Source organism: Fistularia commersonii, chromosome 1, assembly GCF_037954325.1.
Source record: "Fistularia commersonii isolate RoL2024-O1a breed Wild chromosome 1, RoL_Fcom_v1.0, whole genome shotgun sequence".
Taxonomy (NCBI): domain Eukaryota; kingdom Metazoa; phylum Chordata; class Actinopteri; order Syngnathiformes; family Fistulariidae; genus Fistularia; species Fistularia commersonii.
Window position 1 is genome coordinate 5,078,830 of NC_141284.1, and position 21,044 is coordinate 5,099,873.

The 21,044-nt window shown below is 44.1% G+C and overlaps 3 protein-coding genes and 1 non-coding gene across 11 annotated transcripts in view; 1 reads left to right on the forward strand and 3 right to left on the reverse strand.

Moving 5' to 3' along the window:
- evi5b (ecotropic viral integration site 5b) overlaps positions 1-10,167 on the reverse strand; it is a 36,462-nt gene extending 26,295 nt beyond the window's left edge. For 3 of the 7 annotated variants that reach the window (XM_086145243.1, XM_086145233.1, XM_086145207.1), the window contains exons 1-2: positions 9,848-10,167; positions 442-674 (exon numbers count right to left, since the gene is read on the reverse strand). In XM_086145243.1, the coding sequence (XP_086001369.1) occupies positions 442-674; positions 9,848-9,931 (317 nt within the window). In that variant the 5' untranslated portion in view covers positions 9,932-10,167. Of the gene's footprint in view, positions 1-441; positions 675-1,735; positions 5,864-8,920; positions 9,166-9,847 lie in introns of those variants that run through there. The other 4 variants (XM_086145224.1, XM_086145280.1, XM_086145215.1 and 1 more) reach the window with 4 other exon arrangements.
- A 1,773-nt stretch (positions 10,168-11,940) lies between these two features.
- trnad-guc (transfer RNA aspartic acid (anticodon GUC)) lies at positions 11,941-12,012 on the reverse strand. The gene has a single exon. It is a non-coding gene; the product is annotated as a tRNA-Asp (tRNA).
- A 378-nt stretch (positions 12,013-12,390) lies between these two features.
- rpl5b (ribosomal protein L5b) lies at positions 12,391-16,237 on the forward strand. 2 transcript variants are annotated; one of them, XM_086145303.1, is made up of 8 exons: positions 12,391-12,495; positions 12,997-13,066; positions 13,137-13,252; positions 13,344-13,478; positions 13,622-13,824; positions 15,296-15,473; positions 15,889-15,977; positions 16,071-16,237. In XM_086145303.1, the coding sequence occupies exons 1-8, from the start codon at positions 12,493-12,495 to the stop codon at positions 16,168-16,170; spliced, it is 894 nt and encodes a 297-aa protein (XP_086001429.1). In that variant the 5' UTR covers positions 12,391-12,492; the 3' UTR covers positions 16,171-16,237. The 2 variants fall into 2 exon arrangements, with proteins under 2 accessions (XP_086001429.1, XP_086001438.1); XM_086145312.1 differs by lacking the exon at positions 12,391-12,495.
- Positions 16,238-16,323: 86 nt separating this feature from the next.
- Positions 16,324-21,044, reverse strand: part of dipk1ab (divergent protein kinase domain 1Ab) — a 6,773-nt gene continuing 2,052 nt past the window's right edge. The window contains exons 2-5 of the mRNA XM_086145291.1: positions 17,876-18,010; positions 17,679-17,786; positions 17,372-17,560; positions 16,324-17,296 (exon numbers count right to left, since the gene is read on the reverse strand). Coding sequence (XP_086001417.1) covers positions 16,481-17,296; positions 17,372-17,560; positions 17,679-17,786; positions 17,876-18,010 — 1,248 coding nt within the window. The 3' untranslated portion in view covers positions 16,324-16,480. The remainder of the gene's footprint in view (positions 17,297-17,371; positions 17,561-17,678; positions 17,787-17,875; positions 18,011-21,044) is intronic.

Below are 21,044 nucleotides of genomic sequence, written 5' to 3' on the forward strand. Positions count from 1 at the left end.
ATCCTTCAGGTGAAAGCCAGCGGGTCTTGACTTGTTCTACACTTTCAATGCAACTGTCAGGAGCAAAACGACTTTTCACCATGCACCATGCAAAGAAGCAAAGCACCAAATCACAGAGACAATCAAAAGTCTGATTACTACCTGTAAATTACGCATCTGGGTCAGTAGTGGGATGTGAGGTGAACTAAGGCGTACATGTTACTATGTCACCTGACAATAATGCCTGTCTACGTGGCGAAACGGCCTCCGCCCTCTGCACGCGAGTCTCAACCTGTCTGACGCAGACAAACAGGAGGCGTCATCCAATCACAGCGGAGAACCAGGCGGCGTGACAACCATCTACTCAGGTGACAGGAAATCATTTTTGCAACTCCTGAAATCTTCCCAGGCTAAACTGCAAGGCGTGACATCGCCCCAAACCGGGAGGCACGGTCACTTTACCTGTTCTGCTCCTCGAGCTTCGCCAGCAACTCCACATCATCCGGACTGAGCTGCGCCGGCGAGGATGGCGAGAGGGCAGGTGACGACAGGGACGTGGAGGAAGAGGTGGCAGTGGTCTGCAGAGATGTGGGCGTGGCCACCTGGCTAGCCATCTGACTGACCGTGTGGGACACCGAGTTCTTCACCCATGAGAGAGTAGAACTCAGCTTACCAGCAACCTTGTCTGTCGCCACCTGCATATAATTGAGGAGAGGCACCTTTAGATTAAGCAATAACATTGTTGCGAACAATTCCGACAGCCTTTCTGTCTCAGCTCTAGCAGCTGTGTGAATACAGAGAAAATACTGACATCGCCTGTATTTGACAAGTGTGCTGGCCCATTTCATGAAGACTGTTTTTTTTTAACAGAATTTTGGGGAGTTTCTCAATGAAAGTAAGATTGGTTTTGAGTCATTTAAAAAAAAAAACAATTTACTGAAATACAAAAAAAGTTTGATTTTATGTTTTTTTTTTCAAATATACAGTCCAAACCTTTCCGGTAAAATAGACTGAACAGCTACAAGCCATCATGATATAAACAGTGGATTACTTTTCAAATGTACAAAGTAGTAACTAAAAGGCTACATCCCAATATATGAAATTCCGTATTTTAAATGAATAAATGAATGAATAAATAATCTCTTGCCAGAGTGAAGATACTTCACAAACTTGTTTCAGTGTTTAAGTCTGAACACGTAGAAACAAGGACTTGAGGCAGTGATGATGATGACAATGAAAACAAAAGACACCCACATGCATCTCCTCAGTCATGATGTAAGCCTACGCTACGGGCCGGTCATGTGACTCCTCCAGGAAGGGAAATACATGACATCAGCTTGCATGCAGACTTTATTTCCTCAGCTGTCGGTTGCAGTGTGTAGCATGAAGTGACATTGTTCCTGAAACGAACTTTGCGTTTTCTTTGCACAACCTGGTTTAAATCTAAAATGCTAGCTGGAGATACCCGTTGTATTCCCATGGGACAACGCAAAAGTCTGCTCAGCTTCTGAAATTTTATGTTAAGGGCTTTCTAGTCCTGCCAGAATGTCACAATGCTTTGTCGGTAACCTTTACTGGCGCGCAGCAGAAGTACTTCACAGCTTACTTCTCATTCAGTTTCACAGAGGAACAACCTGTTGAGCAAAAATATATTACCCTAGCCATTGGAAATCAGCTGCTCAGTCTATTTCACCTCATGAAAAAGCCACTTTTAGCCAATAAAATAGCCATGAGAGGTGCCACCCTGACTTCTTACCTGCTGCTCCAAGCACTTCCAAAGTAATGGCGGTGAGCTGTGACATACTGCAGAGGACGTCCAGGATCAATTCCAAGGAGAACGCCTTCCAAATGGTAACCCTCTCTCCTCAAAGCTTACAGACGATTAAGCAGTGCAACCGTTCTGTGGTCATATGTTGCCCACACTGTCGAGAGGGGTCAAAGTTCCTCAAAGATAGGGCTTCTTTAAGTGTGCTGCTCAAATCAGTGCAAGGCAGGAAGTGCAACACTGTGCTCAGCAAAAAAAAAAAAAAAAAAAAAAAAAAAAAAAAAAGTAGAGAAGTATGGAATCAAATTCAACCTAAGCAGGAATCTATGGTATGTAGCGGCGATCACAGCGCCGTATAAGATGATGAGTCATTTCTTCAGAAACAATCAGGGCAAGAAAGTCATGAAGTCGGAAAAGGCAAACAAAAGGGTGGCGATAGCAGCCTGCTGCAGAGCGGACAGAAATTGCAGTCCGCCACACACACACACACACACACACACACACACACACACACACACACACACACACACACACACACACACACACACACACACACACACACAGAGCTGACTTTCACTGTTAGCTACAGTCTGTTCTGAGATGGAGAGAACACGTGGACACCAATCTTTTCCGTTCAACACCCTGTTCCTGCCTGACCACTGTGTGTGGAGTCGGGGAGGGGGGGGTCATATGCACCATACAGTTAAACTAACAGCCACCTTCCTGTATGTCCAACATGGTGGCGGCCTCCAACAATGAATATCAGCCTGCAGAATCATTGGACTACAATACAAGCAGATTCACTTAAACATGGAAATTAGAGCCTGATGCATTATTGACTGACACATCGGTCAACTAGCGTCAGCCGATCGACAGATCAGTCAAGCTTGCGTTGCCAATCAAACTAATCAGTCTACTCACCTTGTTGATTGACGCATCAGTTAACTACCCGAGGGGATCAACACATAAGTCTATGCACTTGAGGAACCACTATCAGCCTTTCACTGATATAACTGATGTGTTGCGACAAGCTCTTCAACTTTTCCGTGTACTGTCATGGGAGTTTCAGCTCCAACTTCAACAGAAATCATTGACATGTCTACAAATACTGAGTTGAGAATGAAAATCAGTCATTTAAATCCTGTGTTGGGTTTGAAAACAACACTGACAGTGTTCGAGTGTTTGTCAATGGTTGGTTTATGGTTAGTAAATAACTTAGAAATGGCAGGATCCAAATCAAACAGTCCACATCACACTTCTAGACGTTGCTATATCAGTGTTTCTACAACACTGGTGAGACTAGTAGGCACAACCAACAGATCAGATTTTTGACCGATTAAATATTGATCTGGTTTCCAATCACAAAAATTAGAACCGGCACATCTGTCAGTAATAAAACCAACAATGATCATTTCAGCTCCTGATGAGCATGAATATGAATGAATGATCATTCCCTAACAATAAAAACAATTGCTACTGTATCCTAGCTTGTTGCGCCTCAATCAACAACCGCCGCCAACGGACCAATCGGATGGAAACCCAGCTATATTATATTGCATAACCCAAACAAGTGACAACGCATGTGAAACCACATGCCGTGATCACATGTCCAAGATGGTCATCAACTCAAATAACAGGATCTGCAGCAGTCAGAGGTGACGTCCTTATCCTGAGTTCACGGTGTACATACTCATCAGCACATTTTCCACATTGGCAGCAGAGTGAGACTGCACCGAAAACCACCAAATGTCACCCTGATTAAGCCATTCAATGTGTTTTTGTTACGGGGAACACCTGAACTGTGTGCTAAATAAAAGACATCTAATCTTCCTCTTGGCTGCATCAATCCAATTATACCGCTCCATTCCTTTAATTATGACATATTGAAGAAAAAAAGTAATTATTATGTTTCTAAAATTCCAACTTATCCAACTCCTTTCATACAGGGGAGCCAGGCTGTCTACTCCCTCTGAAAGCAAAGAGGGGAATGTGAAGGAATGAGATCTTACAAAGAGTGCGCCCCCCCCATACCCACACACACACACACACACACACACACACACACACACACACACACACACACACTCCACCCCCCACCCGTGTGAACGCCATGCAGAACTAAGTGCAAACAGTAGGGACGGCCGTCGACTGCAGACCAGGCTCTCTCTGAGTGCCTCGATCACGACGCGACCGCACTGGTATTTTCAGGAAAACGTGGTGAAATCTCATTCATGACAGAGTGAACTGTCAAGAAATCGCCTTTCTACGACAAACCTGTCAAAAATCATCATACAATTTTTGCGAGAAACTAGCAAATAAATTTGCAAAAATGTACCTTAAATGCATCATGAAATTATAATAAAAAAACAGGAAATTATGTCAAAATTTACAAATTACAAAGATTCTCATTGTTTTTAAAACATCCTGAAAGTCACAGAGAAAAACAGAATTTAGCAAAAAGAATTCCCTTAAAAGTGAGAAATTTCGTGGAAAACAAAAAAATGAACTGAAAATCATATTGAATATAATGAGAATATCTCCCTAGAATTACTCCTTGCATTAAAAAGATAGTAAAAAATGATATTATATCAATTTTGAAAATAATAAAACACTTAAAAAGCCAAATAATTCTAAAACACTTTTAAAGCGTAACCTCGATTTCCGAATCTAATCTGTTCCTAAAATGTTGATAAACCAAAACAGAATTCCTGATTTCTGTACTTATAACTGCTTTCCATTCAAAAGCATCAACTCCCTCCGTTGTCTGGCTGTTATTCAGAATGGAACAGTCCTACAATCTTGTCATCCTATCCCAAAAAGCAATTTCTAGAAGACAAACGCCTGTTCACGCTTCGCTACCATCTCTTTCACCTTTGTTGTGGTTCTCAGGATTAAAAAAAAAAAAAGCACAAAACACGAACCACAAAAAAGATGGGTTAAAGTTCTACATGATATATGGAAGAGAGCCTGGGGGTCGATGGGGACTGAGCGACCGACCAACGCTGATGAAGGTGAAATTCTTAATTTCTTTCATTGAATATAAATTGTGCTTAAGACATTTCTAGATTCTTTATTAGTTTTGCTATTGTACTAAACAAATTCTCATTGATGAAGACAATTCTTACTTTTGATTTGACAGTTTTCAATGCACGTAAACAGTTTCATGCTTTTTTTCAGGAAATTCTGTTAGGAAGTTTCTTGCTGATTTTCAGGACTTCAGATTAGTTTTAGCCAATTCACTGTTTTTCAAATTTATCTAAAAAAAATTGTTTTTTAGAGGATTTCTTGCTGAATTTGATGGAATTTCTTGCTGATTTCAGTGAATCTCTTACTTGTTTTTAGGGATTCTTAATGAACTTCTAATTAATTAAGACATTCCTTCTTTTACAGAATTCCTTGCTGATTTTTAAGGAATATCATGTTAATGTTTTTCGGTAATTTCTCATGGAACCTATTGGGTTCCAAGTTTGATAAGTGTAACCGTAATTTTGTCTGGCAAGGAAACCGAAGTCTGGGTTTTTCCCCCTAATTAAGCTCAGTCTGGTTGTGGACAGTAACATTTTGCTTCACAATTTCAAACAGAAATCATTGGCTAATCCAATTTAACAATAAGTTGGCAATCCTCAGTGAAGTGTGAGAGAATTAAAACACAAGCCTGCACTACAAAAACACCCTCAATGAACTTCAAGGGCATTTCAATTCACATACTCACAGACACACACAAACACTTGCGGGTGCATACACACACACACACACACACTTGAATTTTCCCAATTGCAAGTGCAATCAACATTTCAATGAAGGCTATTCTTCATTATGCGGCCTCACAATGATGGCGGCGAAAGAAAAACAACTAAAAACTGGCAAACACTACAGCTCTGGCTCAACAGGCTGTGACACCGGCAGCATTCTTGAGCAACAACATTGAATCAACCCTGTCGGGACTCAGACTACATCCCAGCAGCACCACCACCACTCACGTCTCTGTCTCTGCGGTTTTATTTTGAAGGGTTGCCATGCGTAGTCGATCTAAAACCAGCGAGCACGTGGCCAGCCAGGATGCAGCCGGTATTCCTGCTCCATAACACCAGCCCAGTCTACCTCGGTATTCACAAACTTTTAAGAGCCTGACTGCCAAAACAAGGGGGCCAGGGGTTTTACGCCCTCAAAATAAAACTTCTTCAACTATGAGGCATTTCCCTTCACAAAGTGGAGCGCTTTAATTTTTTTTTTTTTAAATAGCTTTTGGAATTCAAAATTAGGATTAAAAGAAATCCAAAAAATTCATCTGAAATCAAAATGTTAAAATCAATCAAATTAAAAACAATGAAGATGACTGAAATAAAGGTCCCAAAATGCATTTCCATCATAATAACCGTTATAAAACAGTTCCGAATATAACAAAAACACTTGAAAACAAAACTAAACTGCTAATTATAATTGCATTTAAAATTTAATTTTTAGAGAAAAAAAAAGGATCCCCTTATCCAAATATTATGTAGGATAAATGATAAAAACACGCAAAAACAGATGTCTGTTTGATCACATGATGTAGAAAGTGGTAATTGGTGTGGATTTGCTGTTTGTTTGTTTTTCAATGTATTCTATTTTATCCACGCTGTGGTAACATTTGGACTGATGTGGTTTTCTGTGGTGGCGAAGGGTGGAATGATGCCCTGAGAGCACACTGAGCATGTGCGTGTGCGTCCACATAACAGTGAATGGCAACATTCTGTCAGTCCAATCTGATGAAGATTTTGCGCTACTAAGATTTTGCGCTACTAAGGTTGTGGCACCCAAAAGGGCGCAGCTGGCAGCCTGCTGGCTGCTGGCCCCGCCACTTCCTGGGCGCATGCACGTGCGCGGGCACACACACACGCTTCTACTGGAACGAAAAACCAGGACAACACAGCTGAGAGGAAGGTGAAAAGCAAACGCAACTCCTTCTCCTCCTCCTCCTTTTCTGGAGGCTACCCCAGGAAAAAAAAAAAAAGTTAATTACAAACATCTGGCTGCGGCCGCCCAGCTGACTCATTGACACCCGTGGAGGAAACCACCGCTTCAACCCCACAAACTTCACCACCAGAGTCCAGATTTTCCTTGCAAGATTAAAAAATGAGCAAATACATTCTTGAGATGTGGCCCCAGTATGTGCAGGGAGGCTGCCCAGAGCCGGGGGTTAGTGATGTAACCCACGTGAACTGAGCCATCACTGAGCAAACACAAAGTCAATGGCAAGTGGACACCGGAGAACATTTACCGGTAATCAAGATTCAACCAAGTGTTGTGCAGATCATAAGCCAAGATGATTGATCACAGATCAATTAAGACGTGACCAGGTTGTATCAATCTTCCCTGCCGGACGCCGTTGTTGTCCAGATGTTCATAATAGGTTGGATGTATGTTGTGATGCCAGTGTCAGGACATCTGATGAGCAGCCATTTGATTAACATCCTGACTACAGCAGAAGTTGTGAGTGAGCCAAAACAAAATAATGTCTTCCAAATGTCTAGTGTTCAAGCACAACAAGAAGCTTTGGCTTTATAAAAATGTATTATATCGACTGTAACATGTTTTTGATGTTAAACCGACAGCTGCTTGCGAGTCAATTCAGTATTTTGCTTTGATTCCAGTCAGGTTTTGAAATACTCTTCAAGTGTCACTCGTATGAGATAACATATATGAGCCATAAAACACGTGTACTTCTTTAAAACTCTCAAGTATTTTTTGTTTGGTTTTATGAGCAAAGAATGGTTGATTTATTGATGTCCCATCATTTTTTTCTCCAAAATATTCGTACTGGCTTGAAAAGAAAAACAAAACCCAGTTCTGGTTCTGCTCTCCTGTAGAGTGAAAGGTACCTAGAATTACTTTAGTACTTTGTTGGGTACATTTAGGTGGAATTTGTTGGTTTGTCTCCCATACCAATTACCTTCATATCCTCTATCACTACATCCATAAATCTTCTATATGGTCTTCCTCAAGACCTCCTGTCTGGCAGCTCCAATTCCAGCATCCGTCTACCAACATATTTACTATCCCTCCTCTGTACATGACCCGACCATCCCACTTTGGCTTCTCTGACCTTCTCTCCAAAACAAGGAACATGTGCTGTTCCTCTGATACTCATTCCTGATCCTATCCATCCTTGTCACTCCCAAAAAGAACCTCAACATCTTCATCTCTCCTGTCTTTTCATCATTGTAACTGTTTCTCGGCCATACAGCATCACTGGTCTCACCGCTGTTTTGTACACCTTTCCTTTCATTCGGGCTGATAGTCTTCCATTGCATAGCAACCCCTGACACTTTTCTCCACCCATTCTAACCTGCTCAACGCATCTCTTCACTGGACTGTTAACCCCAAGTACCTGAAATCCTCAACCATCTCGATCTCATACGTACACACATGTATATATATACAAACACACACACACACACACACACACACACACACACACACACACACATACATACATACATTCATATATACAAACACACACATATACATACATACATACACGCATACACACACACAATTACATATATATAAATATATATAAAATTCATTTTTTTTCCTCTGCATATTTCATCCACGAATCAGCCCGACGCTGCTGACTGCACCCCCAAGCCTCTCCGCTGCATCGGTGGGTCGCTGGGGCCAATCGCCCGGCCACCACCGGCTCCCTCCGCCTCAACCCCGCGGACAGAAAGAAGCGTTGGCTCGCCGGCGGCGGACCCGGGTTGCAGATGCATTGCTTTACTGACTTCCCCGTCCTTTTAAGGGTTCGGCAGCATTGTGGGCTGAAATGGAGATCTGCCATCACACTTTCGGGACTCCAGAGCCCAGATGTCGAGGGGAAAAAAGCTCCCCGCCCGCTAGCATACAAGCTAATTTTAAGTTACCAAGGAGAAGGGGGCGAAAAAAATCTCAGTTTGATATGTTTGACTGTTTTGTTTCCAGACAATGTCTGGAATGTTTGTACGGTGGTAAATGGCAGGAAAATATTTTTCTAAAAGGGTATGACTATCATGAGAGTCCTACTTCACGACATCCCTCTAAACTTCGGGCGTAATGTCACTTTGAAGAGATAGCGACTTATTTTGAAGAACCCAACTTGATTCCAGTAATTAGCCAGCGCCCGGGAGAGGAGGAAAAAGGGGAACATCCCTTTACCTTGAAACGATTTTCGCCAGCCGCAGCAAACTTCGCCCGCTTCTTCCCATCCAAAGAAAATAAAGTCCCACCGGTGCGTACGAGGGACAAGTTTTTCAGCCTCTTTGACGGGACACGTTAGCAATAATCTCCATATTCTCCCGAGTTAAGTTGCTAAGTGTCCGCCGGACAGGAGGCTAGCCGGCGCTAAGTTAGCTCGTTCCCATTGACTGCCAGGCTCGAGCCGTGCTTCATACGTGTACACCAATGTCTGCGGGGCAGCTCGCGCAGACGGCCTAGCGAGTGTTTACATCCCACGGCGCATGCGTCACCCCCCCCCTCCGTTTCGAAGCGATGTCGCCCCCGTGCGTTGGCGACGCGCAGCCGCAGTGGAGACGCCGGCCGACCGGGTGTCTTCATTCATTCGAACCGAGAAGGAAACGTGTAATTGCAGTTGAATTCCGGCTGGGAAATAAGGAATTTGTTCTGGGTAGACTGATAAATATAGACACGCAGGGTAATGACAACGCAGGAGGATAAAACATAATTCAGAGACGGAAGAACGAGAGTTAGTATCAACACCTGATTATTGTTTTTTGTTTTTTTCATAATGTAACGTTTCAGTCAGGAAAAAACCTTGTTGACGGTAAAACGTCCGTTTTTTTCCCAGCTCAATTCCAGGTAAAAAAAAACGAATTCCTTGCACCTCAAACAACAGCCACAAAATTCCCAGCAGCCCCAAAATCACACAGAAACAAACATCAATATAAACCCCAACATTCATGACTCTACAGTATCATAGCTTTGACATTTTTCTACATAACACATACTTCAAAACAAAAGTACAGTCAGTAGAACGTCATCTGGTCATTACACAAGATCACCACAAAGTACCTTTAAAACACACATTAATAATGAAAAGAGATAAATGTTAGTTTATGGTCTTACCTGGAGTTCATTGTTGACATATATTCGCTGTGTGCTTGATATGAATGGAGGTTCGAGGATCAAATGTGTGGGCGGTTGCTTCATTTAAAGAACGGCGTATTCATTGCAGCAAGAAAAAAAAAACAATGTAAACGGTCCATAGAGGATTTGAAGGCCTTCACATCGGATATGCGCCTAAAGCCAGTGCATAAACTGTGTTTTCGTTAAGACTTCTCGCCGGGCCTTATAGAAGGGAGTATAGGCAGCCTCACTTTTCCAAAACCCACTCGATGAAAAACAGAATAAGAGATCCGACAACCTCGATTCACATACCTGCTCTCACCAAAACCAATCTTTCAGGTTTGACACTTACGCACGCCCTTTGTTGGCCATCAGGCACTCCTATGTCTGACGTCACAGGGGTGGAGAAAGTCATTATGGATAATCCTCATGATGATTAAGTATTAGATACCATCTATGTCTGATTATAGATTTCTGTTTCAATGACATGATGTGATACAAAACTTTACAGGTTACCATATAATCATCAGGCACATTATGAGTGAGGAAATGGTTCAAAGTAATTACATAAATATTAAATTATAGTCTGTAGATGGTTCACAAATCAAAGTTAAAATAAAAAGGGCAAATGAAACGTCTGAGTTATTAATTGCTACCAAGCCCATCAAAATGCTTATTTTGGTTTTCATTTTATTTGACTTTGCAATTTATGTACATACATTGAACAATTGTTAAAATTAGATATCCTGTGTATATCATCTATTGAGAATTTTGACCTATATGTCACCAAAAGAGAATGGTGAAAATAGAGATTGGTGCTCCAATTGCAAGATTACAATTTCAAGTACTGGATGTGATTTTATCAGATAGAAATTATCGATTCTCTTGTCAAGAAAATTATGAGTATTTAAGCATCTTAAATACAGTGTAGTACCACTTTAACAAAGTTGTACATGTAAGGAATACCTCTCCTCCGATGATGGTTGATGTCTTGGCAGTGGGCAAATGACATTATGATGAATTGTTCAGATAAAATCTGTCAATTCAAAAAAAGAAAAATATTAAAATCCATCTAATTTTGGTGTAATTATTGTTGATTGTTTAAATTAAATAATGTTATCAATTATTTTTGTCCTCATAGCAAAAGATAATTATATTCCTACTTTTTTCCTAAAATATATTGTTAAACATCTGCCAGAAATGGGTTAAAGTATCTTGGAAATTGACCTTGGATTTACATTTTAAAAAAGCTGAGGGGACTGTATAAAAAATATTTAAATACTAATAATATAAAAAAAAAATTGTAAAGTAACTGTGGTCTGTTGATTGAGATCACTGCATTATTACTGATTGTGGCTTCTACTTTGATGGCTACATCATGTGAAAAAAAACTATGTAGTCTCTGGACTGACTACCAACAATTTTTTCGGTAACGTGAGCAGAGGACTCTAATTTATTGCTATATCAAATTATCATGAAATCAATAACCTTGAAATCCGTAAAAGTACAATCAGAATCCAAGAGAAAATCACAAAAAGATGGGAGAGAAAGTCACGTTAAAATCAGCCTCAATGACTAACAAATTAGTTATAAATGACCTTAAAACACCTTTGAAAATTATGTTGAACCAGTTTAGAAAATACATTGTGTGTGAATGAGAGGAACCCAAGTGGAAACACATTCAAGCTGGCTGGAGAAAAATGTCAGGGGTATCGTGTGAAAAAATATTTTGATTCAGAGACAGAGGCAATGAGGAAAAAGGTAGGAAGCAGAGCTGGAGGTAGCAGAGATGAAGACATTGAGGTTCTCTTTGGGAGGGACAGAACATGTAAGATGTCTGGAGATAAGGTCAGAGAGGTCAGACTAAGATAATGATAATAAATTAACCTTTAGCAATCCCCACGTGGAAATTCGCTCTGCGATTCACCCATCATGGATGAAGGGCCAGCGGAACAGTTAAGGGTTCATTGTCTTGCACAACACTTCAACACATTAGGAGGAGCCGGGAATCAACCAGGTATGTTCAGTTCCAAAGACGATTGCTCATCCTCCTATGCCACTCTGCCCCCTTTTAAAAAAAAAAGGAGCATTTCCTCCCCGTCGGGGAATCGAACCCCGGTCTTCCGCGTGACAGGCGGAAATACTGTCCACTATACTAACGAGGAATCGGTATACTCAGTCTGAACCATAGAAAATTCTTTGCAGGTTAGGAGGTCAGGAGGGATGAGGCCTCGGGGAGCACCGCAGAGAAGGTTTATGAATGGATGGAAAGAGGACATGAAGTTAGCTAATGCGAGAGATGAAGCTACAGAGAATAAGACTAGATGGAGGAGGTTTATCCACTAGAAAAAGAAGAAAAAGAAGAAGTTTTGATTTGTAGAGAAATTTTAAAGTAGCTATTGAATGCCTTTGAATCAGCTGGATGATTCTCAGCTTGACGTCACATGTTTGAAAATGTATTTTATCCAATCAGGATGCACTTCCGCTCCAGGCCGGCAGGGGGCGGAATCAAATTAAGCGTCGCGTTCACGTCCGGCTATAGACCGCGCATGCGCACCTTGATCTTCCTTTTTCCCAGTGCAGCGGAGTCAAGCCACAGCCTTTGGCTCCGGGCTCCTTCATAAGGAGACAGAAAAGACTGCAAAATGGTTCGTAAACCCTCCCAATACGTGCCGACGTGTTAAGCTAACACACATATCTTTCACTCCGCGGCGTCGGACGGCCAGAAAACCGCCGCTGCTTTGACGATGATTGTAGATTTCACCCTGGCTAACGCTCAACCCGTATCGGATCAAACGTGGCCTAATGGCTAACCCGAAAAACGTCCCATGTTCCCGCTAGCCCTTCCATGTCCTCTTCGTAACATGTCTCCCCACAACGTCACTGCAGTCACGTCCACATAAATTAATTTGTCAACTGTCAATAAAAGTAACTAAACCCTGTGTAATACGGATACTTAGCAATGTTTAGCATGATGCTAGCCGCCGACGTTCACTCTCATTTACCCGGCTAGCATTAGCTAACCGGCTGTTTGATTTTCCCCCTCCGACTCGACGCTATCTCTTCGTGTAAGGACGTCACGTCGCGGCTCCGCTGTTCCGAACCCTCGGCTCTAACGCTGGATTCCTCTCTCCTTCAACATCTTGCAGGGTTTTGTAAAAGTAGTGAAGAATAAGGCCTACTTCAAGAGGTACCAGGTCAAGTTCAGGAGGAGGAGAGGTAGGCTAGCATCTGACACGCTCCTATTGATTGTAGATGCTCAGACATTAATGTGTGTGTGTTCCAACAGAGGGGAAGACTGACTTCTTTGCTCGTAAGCGCCTGGTCGTGCAAGACAAGAACAAGTACAACACCCCCAAGTACCGCATGATTGTTCGGTTCTCCAACAGGGACATTGTGTGCCAGGTAAACTCACCTGTAACCACTGTGATTTTGGATGGGCGACCCCAGGCCTTCCCTGATCCTGAACGGTTGGTGTCGCGAAAATGTCTTGCAGATTGCCTATGCCAAGATTGAGGGTGACATGATCGTGTGCGCGGCCTACTCCCACGAGCTGCCCAAGTACGGCATCACAGTGGGCTTGACCAACTATGCAGCTGCTTACTGCACTGGTCTGCTAGTTGCCCGCAGGGTAGGTGCCCGATTGCCATGCTGGCACACCTGAGTGGTTTGTCTGACAATATCCACAAACTCCTTGATGTCTAGTTTTTAAAACTGTTATGACAGTTAGTTTGTGGATGAATTCGCTCCTAGCTCCTCTGTGTTTGTCTCCAGCTCCTGAACAAGTTTGGCCTGGATAAGGTGTACGAGGGCATGGTGGAGGTTACTGGTGACGAGTTCAACGTGGAGAGCATCGACGGCAAGCCGGGGGCATTCTCCTGCTACCTAGATGCTGGCCTTGCAAGAACCACCACTGGCAACAAGGTGTTTGGTGCCCTGAAGGGCGCTGTGGATGGAGGCCTCAGCATCCCACACAGGTAAAAAGACACTTGTGGGAGATATGACACCAGAGGCTTCTTGACAGCATTCAGTGGCTGTCCTTTGGCCTCGGTTTGAGGGTTGACACGGCCACATTATAGAGCTAGTTAATGGCTTCTGGTAGTTCTGAGGAGCCCTGATTTCAAAATAGATGTCTAATGCCTAGACCAGCTATTTCACAGAACAGAAGTCTTATTGAAAACATGAACTTTTGTTGCTGTCTTAAGATATAAACCAATGTGTCGAATGGTAATCCAAACACAGATGTATTGGCTCTGCTCATCTAAAAGATCTCTTCCCCTCGTGCTGTGTGTTCTGGAGTGAAGCAGTCGCCCCCAAAGACCTGGTGCCCTGTACCTTTGACGGAGGGACATCCTCTGGATTCTTCCCTCCCAAAACATTCGATAGCTGTGTTTACCGGTGCCCTGGTCTCCAGGCTTTGTCAGACAGAACGCAGGTCGCTGGGAATGTGTGAATGAAGCCGCTCAGAATTCCATCCCAAACTGAAGAGCTGGATGCATGTGTTGTGAGGGATGGGCTCAGCCAGGTGTGGGCATCGCTTATAAGCTATATACCTGACCGGGAAGATTGTAGATTCAAACTTGGTGACCCACAGTCTGACTTCCTGTTAACTCATCTCTCCAGTATTTTATTTATAATGGCTAGTTTTGGTTCATTCAGCTGCATGCTGGATAGAAGATTTCCAGATGTTGAAGGGGCTCTGTTGACAAACCTGGAAATGTGAGCACGTTCTCTTGTAGCCTTTTTGCTGATAAACAGACGAGTCAAAGGGCTGTCCCTCCAAAGAGAATTGAGCTGCTCCGGCCTGCTCAAGAATTTGTACTCATGGGACAAAGATCTTTCTCTAAAAGTATCCCTTTACCTGCTGTGACGTGACGCCTTCTTACTCGTGATGTTGTCTTTTGGTGGGTTGGGGGGGTTGCCCACGGCGGTTTGTCTCACGACCTCCTGACGTTAAGTATATGTCTGAAAGTTTAGGGTCTCGGGCAGGGCTGTCTGGCCTTAAGCTGGTGTTTGTCTGCCACCCTTTCTCCGCTGGGTTGTGCCACCCAGCAGGGTCCATCGAATGTGGAGTCCCAACCATCCTGCCTCCCACACAGCTAAATATTGTAGAGGGTTTATGAATGAATCCAAACATTGAGCAGCAGGTGGTATGACAGCTTGTTGGTTCCTGAAAGTTATTTAATTTCTCAGGAAAACAGCAGGGGGGATCCTTCAAGGATCTTGAGCTCCAATGATGTTTTTAAGACATGTTAAACCACAAGCTGTGGTGAGGATTTCATGTGCAGCACGCCTTGCTTTGGTTGAGATGGTGTTCTGGTCAGGGAGGTTAATCTGCCTTCCTGTGCCAGAAGAATAGGCACCCCATGGACAGGGTCAAGAGTGACGGATCTCAAAGCTAATGGTCTCTGGATGTTCTCTAATCTGAACCCCATCTCCTCCCCTCAGCACCAAGCGCTTCCCTGGCTACGACACGGAGAGCAAGGAGTTCAATGCCGAGGTCCACCGCAAGCACATCATGGGCATTAACGTGTCTGAGTACATGAGCTACCTGATGGAGGAGGATGAGGAGGCCTACAAGAAGCAGTTCTCCCGCTTTATCAAGAATGGCGTCACCCCTGATATGGCAAGTCCCGACCTCCTGTCCCGATTAACAAGTCAAGGAGGCGTGCGTGTGTGTGTGTGTGTGTGTGTGTGTGTGTATGTGTGTGACACCATACTATTACAACTTGTCGTCATTGCTTACCTTTTCATCGCCTGTAGTTTAATATAAATCTGGGAAGTGATTCAAAGAAGTCTATGCCTTGTGCAGATAGCACTTTTGCCCTCATGCACTACATTGTTGGTAACAAGTAAGAGCTAATGACTTTGACTTTGAGTCACTGCTGAACATTTTTGCTTCATCTTGAAAATGTCTCCTGTCTTTGTAGAAAGAGTGAAAAGCCGAAACTTTATTTTTTCAAGCTCAATCGCCGTTCCACACAAACACCACACACAGACTGTATGTGTGAAACCCTCACCGTCATGCTTTCTTATTTCAGATTGAAGAGATGTACAAAAAGGCTCACGCTGCCATTCGTGAGAATCCTGTCCATGAAAAGAAGCCCCCCAAAGAAGTCAAGAAGAAGAGGTGAGTTTTGGTGGCCCCTGCTCTGGGCCCTGGGCCCTGCTCCCCACAGGATGGGGAAGTGCACTGATCTGATCCGAGTTGTTTGTGTTACAGGTGGAATCGTGCCAAGCTCTCCCTGGCCCAGAGAAAAGACCGCGTCGCCCAGAAGAAGGCCAGCTTCCTCCGGGCTCAGGAGAAGGAGGAGGAGGACTGAGGACTTGCTATCCAGTTCAGGATTTTGTTCTAATAAATCTATGGAAAAAAAGCAGCTCTGGTAGTGTGTGTGTGTGTGTGCTGCTTCGGTGAGAACGACTGCCAGAAAAGCAAGCTTTTGTTTCACAGAAGACGAGGTGACAAAATTGGCTCAGTTCAGGCTGTGAAGTTTCAGCTTTATTAAGTTTCTCAACAGTAATAAACGGTATCAGACCAGTCACGGTTGTTCAGCTGCAGCAGGATTCAGTCCGATGGTCAAAACGTCCAGGCTTGTGTTGTATTTCCAATCCTTGATGCAGCAGCGTCCAGTGTTAGGAGTCCTTGGTGTGTGAGATCTTCTTCCACAGCAGAGTCTTGAGATTGTTGAGGATGAGCGAGTGCTCAATCTCCATCTGCTCCACCGAGCCCTTGAGCGCCATGCAGGCATACAGCTGCTTTTCCAGCTCCTCGTGAATGTCCGACGGCGCCCCCCTCAGAATGTAGTCCTTTAACGCCTCGCAGGCTTTGGCCAGGTTTGGCCTGCTGACCTCCGGGGTGCAGCGGTGCTTGGTGAGGTCGCAGGAGGTCAGGCAGTCAGCACCATATAGGCAGTCCTGGTCGGTGTCACAGCGCCGCTGCCGGATGTCCTCCTGGAAGACGACCTCGGGGACGATGTAGCGCGCGTCCAGTACCTTCAGGTCGTGCTTGTCGTTATAGCCGAAGCTGGCGGCACTGACGTCGCACATGAGGAAGCTACCAAAAGTGCCGTGGAAGACGTCTTCCACCAGCTCCAGGAGCCCGATGGAGATCTTGGCCTTGTGCGGCCATGACGGTGTGAACCACTGGTCCATGCGGCGCCGCACGCCGGCGGGGATCACCAGCTCCACCAGCCACGGCAGGCGGATGCCGTAAAGCGGCGCGTAAGGCACCTTCTCCATCACGTACAGGTCGCCGCAGAAGCCCAGTAACTTGGGCGTGTGTTCGCCGTCCTGCAGCACCAGCGCCAGCAGGAACTCATTGAGCTGCAGCAGCGCCCAGGCGGAGCGAGCCTCTGGAAGCGACACGTGGCCGTCCCTGTTGGTGTCGGCGATGACCAGCACTTTGGCCACCAGGTCAGCGATGTTGGCCTGCTCGTCCCCCACTCTGGCCTGCCGAGAAATATATCCCAGACTTCAACACCAAGACGGGTCATCAAGGTGATGATGAAGGTGGCGACCTCTGACCTTAAGATGGGTGAAGATCATCTCCCTGAACTTCTCCACCGAGGTCCCCTTGGTCGGCCTGTCGAAGGTCGAGGCCGCAGCTGCCTCCCCCAGCCGGGGCTGCAGCTCGTTCCCCATATCGTAGTGGGGGGCCGCTTCCATCTGGCACTTGATGACCCCCTCCAGGTCACCCCAGCTACCCGCGTACACCTGACAACCACGTAAAGCGGAAAAACATGGCAATGCTGACCTCATGTATATTATTTGTGTATGTATTGCATCGTCATTTTGCTTTTTTTTTTCCAGAAACCAGTGTTCCCAGGCCCACCTGGCTGCTGGGCTGGCTGGTGAAGCACTTTCCCAGGTAGAGCGTCTCTCTCTCGCACAGGCTGCTGCACGCCGAGCCGTCGATCACCCCGCGCCTGTACTTGTTGCACTGAAAAACGGGAAGGGGAGAGTTAAAACCAGGAAGACGGGGGTTGATGCGGCAGGCTGGCATTTTTTGTGTGGAGTGGAGATACGCACAATGGAGGTCTTGCACTCATGGCCACGACACAGCTCGGTGTAGGCGGAGTACTCCACGTATACGATCCAGCTGCCCACGAAGAAGGCCAGCCAGGAGAAGAACAGGTACTTCATGTGCTGGTAAGAGAAGCGGGCCTGGCGGGGGATAGTTAAAGGATGGCAGCTACTGTTAGGGATTAAATAAGCATCATATAAAACTGCTATATTCTTAATATTAAAGTTCAATTCTTGCATTGACAGAGGTTGTTTTTATTTGTTTTCTCCTGAGAATCCTTTCAATGTCATCGCCAACCAACAAGCTAATGGACATTTTTTCATTCCCTGATTTCTTTCTTGCATGTACATGCCAGTGGGAAACAGCTCAGAGGATGTAATCTTTTTTTTTTAGTTGCAATATTCATCTTGGCCATCTAGGCCACTGGACAGGACCCTCACAAAAATTGCCATAGCAACCAGCTCAGCTGCTGGGACCCCCCCCCCCCCCCCCACTAGGGCCTGTCAGTAATCTTTGCATCCAGAAGAGGGAGATAGAGAGCCACTGATCTGTGAGACGTAGAACTTCACACATCAGCATTTTCACTCATTCATTCATTCATTCATTTCTTCATTATTTTTCTCTTGTTTTGCTCATTCTTAGTTTGTACCAGCTGACGAGAGCGGGGTACGACCTGGAGGGGTCAGCTGCCAATCATCCAACCATTCACAGCTACAGACAAATTAGCATTGTGCTAGTATCAGCTGAAATGATAACAATAGTAGTAAAGATAGGAACTGTACCAGGGATTCAGATATGATGGTAATGAATGAGTGAATTAATGTTCGTGAATTTGAATCATTTGCCGCCCGGATCAATGTTTTGTTGCCTCTCTATTACAGAAATATTTCAAGTGTCTTTTCTGCACTTTTGTTACCTCCTGAGTGTATATTGGATTTTAATAGACTGCATTTAAGACTCAGTGTACACAGTGGCTGCATATTAAGATATTATCCACCTGATCAATCCAGATATATTTGGATTTAAAGTAGGAAGAAAAATCTGAAAGAGACAATTAAAGAAATGGATGCATATAAAATGTAATAAAGCGGGAAAAATCTCCACTTATATATAATATTAACTTGTAATTGGCAAATTAATCTATGACAAGCAAGAAAATTAAATTCCTCCTCCTCCGGTAATTGATAGCTAAAAATAACTAAACTTTGCAATAAAAAGATCACCAAATAACAGTTATGAAACTGTGATTTTTTTTAACGACATATATGTATATTCATAATGTTAAACAGAACTTCTACAGAAAATATCTTTCAGGAGTCTCTTTTTATAATAAACTAGATCTTTGATTAAAAAAGATTAAAAACACATTTGATATTATTCTAAAATACAAAATTCCATCATCCAATTCTATCCATCCATCTATATAATTATCTTTAAAGTCTAATTCATTAAAAGTTACAGAATTATATATTAAATATAATATAGAGGAATGAAATATAGTGTCATGAATATAATACAATGGAATATACGTTAGTACATGAGAATATTATAATCTAACGTAAGATAATGACATGTAACATGATATAATATTCAATATATAGCTCTTTCAGCCGTAGACTGATACCACCGAGGAACTCCACTGAACGCCACGGGAGGTCTTTTCCTCCCTGAGGCGATCAGACTTTTTAATTCCTCTCCATTCAGCCGCCGGCAACTATAAAAACCTATCTTTAACCTAAAAAAAAACAAAAACTGTGCAATATTTCATTTCACTGTGCAATATTCAGAACTGTGCAATATTTCATTTCATAACAGCTACACTACATTTTTTCCTTTTATCATACTATTGTGCACTCCTTACCTCACTTGTTACTAAGACACTTATAGTTTTATCACTTGTTTACACTTTATAGTTTCGCTGAGACACGTTATAGTTTATAGTTTATTTTTATTTCTAATTCTGCCTTTTTCTTTTTATTATTTATTACTGTTATATTTTCTGTAACTCTGGCACAACAATTTCCTTCGGGATTAATAAAGTTGTTCTTGTCTTATCTTATCTTATACAATATGCACATTTAATTTCTACATAAGAAGTATTCAAAGTGCTTTTAAGTGCTTTTTTTCCCGATTCGTGCTTCTCCGATTCCAATCAGCTGATTTGCTGTGTTGCTTAACTTGCCCCCCCCCCCCCAACCCCGATGTGCCGATCGATGGGGTCATGTGACCTCCCACGTCCTCTGGGCTTTGAGCGCACGGAGCGTGAAACCCAGTGCTCAGCTCTCCTTTTGTTTTTGTTTATCCAAAGGAGGCATTATGGAACTAGGGGTGTTTGTGTGGTTGTACGTGGAACATACGGTTCTCCGGATCGATATCTTGTGTGTTCCCGCTCAGGCTCAGCTGATACATCTTTCCGCGGTGGGATTTCCTATCGACCCCTCCAACGCGGGTGGAGGTGGTAGTGGAGGGGGAGGCGGGGCGCTTACACAAACCGGCTAATGAGGTCGTATCGATCGCGGCTGTTGTGACAGCTATTAATTAGCGGCGGAGAACTGTAGCCGCGCGCCGGAGAGCGCACAGCGGGGTTAGAACCCAAAACGGCGAACCCGAAACCCTGACGGAGTGATAAGGTCCGACGCGGAGGCCACGAAAGTGTTCATTCATTTTGCACGATCATAAAAAAACGTCCCCTTGGAGGTTTAGACTTAATGGGCGGGGTGAGGCGGCGGGGACCGAGCAGCTGCTCCCGATAAGGAAAGTCTGCCTGAATTTGCAGAGCGTATGAAGGAGAACTGCGCAGCTTTTCCACCGCGAGCTATCTGAGGGGAAACAGCACCAAGTCTGTGTGCAGAGACGCCAAAAAGATCTGACTCATCACGGATCAGAGACCCCCCCCCCCCCCCCCCCCCGCCGCCCTTCCCCCCTCAACTGCACACACACACACACTTAAGCACACACCACCAACGCCACACACAAGGCACACATTTCCTCTCTGACTCAACCCTGCGACAAGTGAAACTTCCGCTGTGGGCGAAGGAGCTGTCAATCAATCAGCCCGATGTGGAGGGCATAGGGTCGGGGGGGGGGGGAGGGATTTCAGGGAACCCCTCCTAAACCCCCCACACACACACACACACACACTATCTCAGCTGAGGAGCCGCAACAAACAAACTG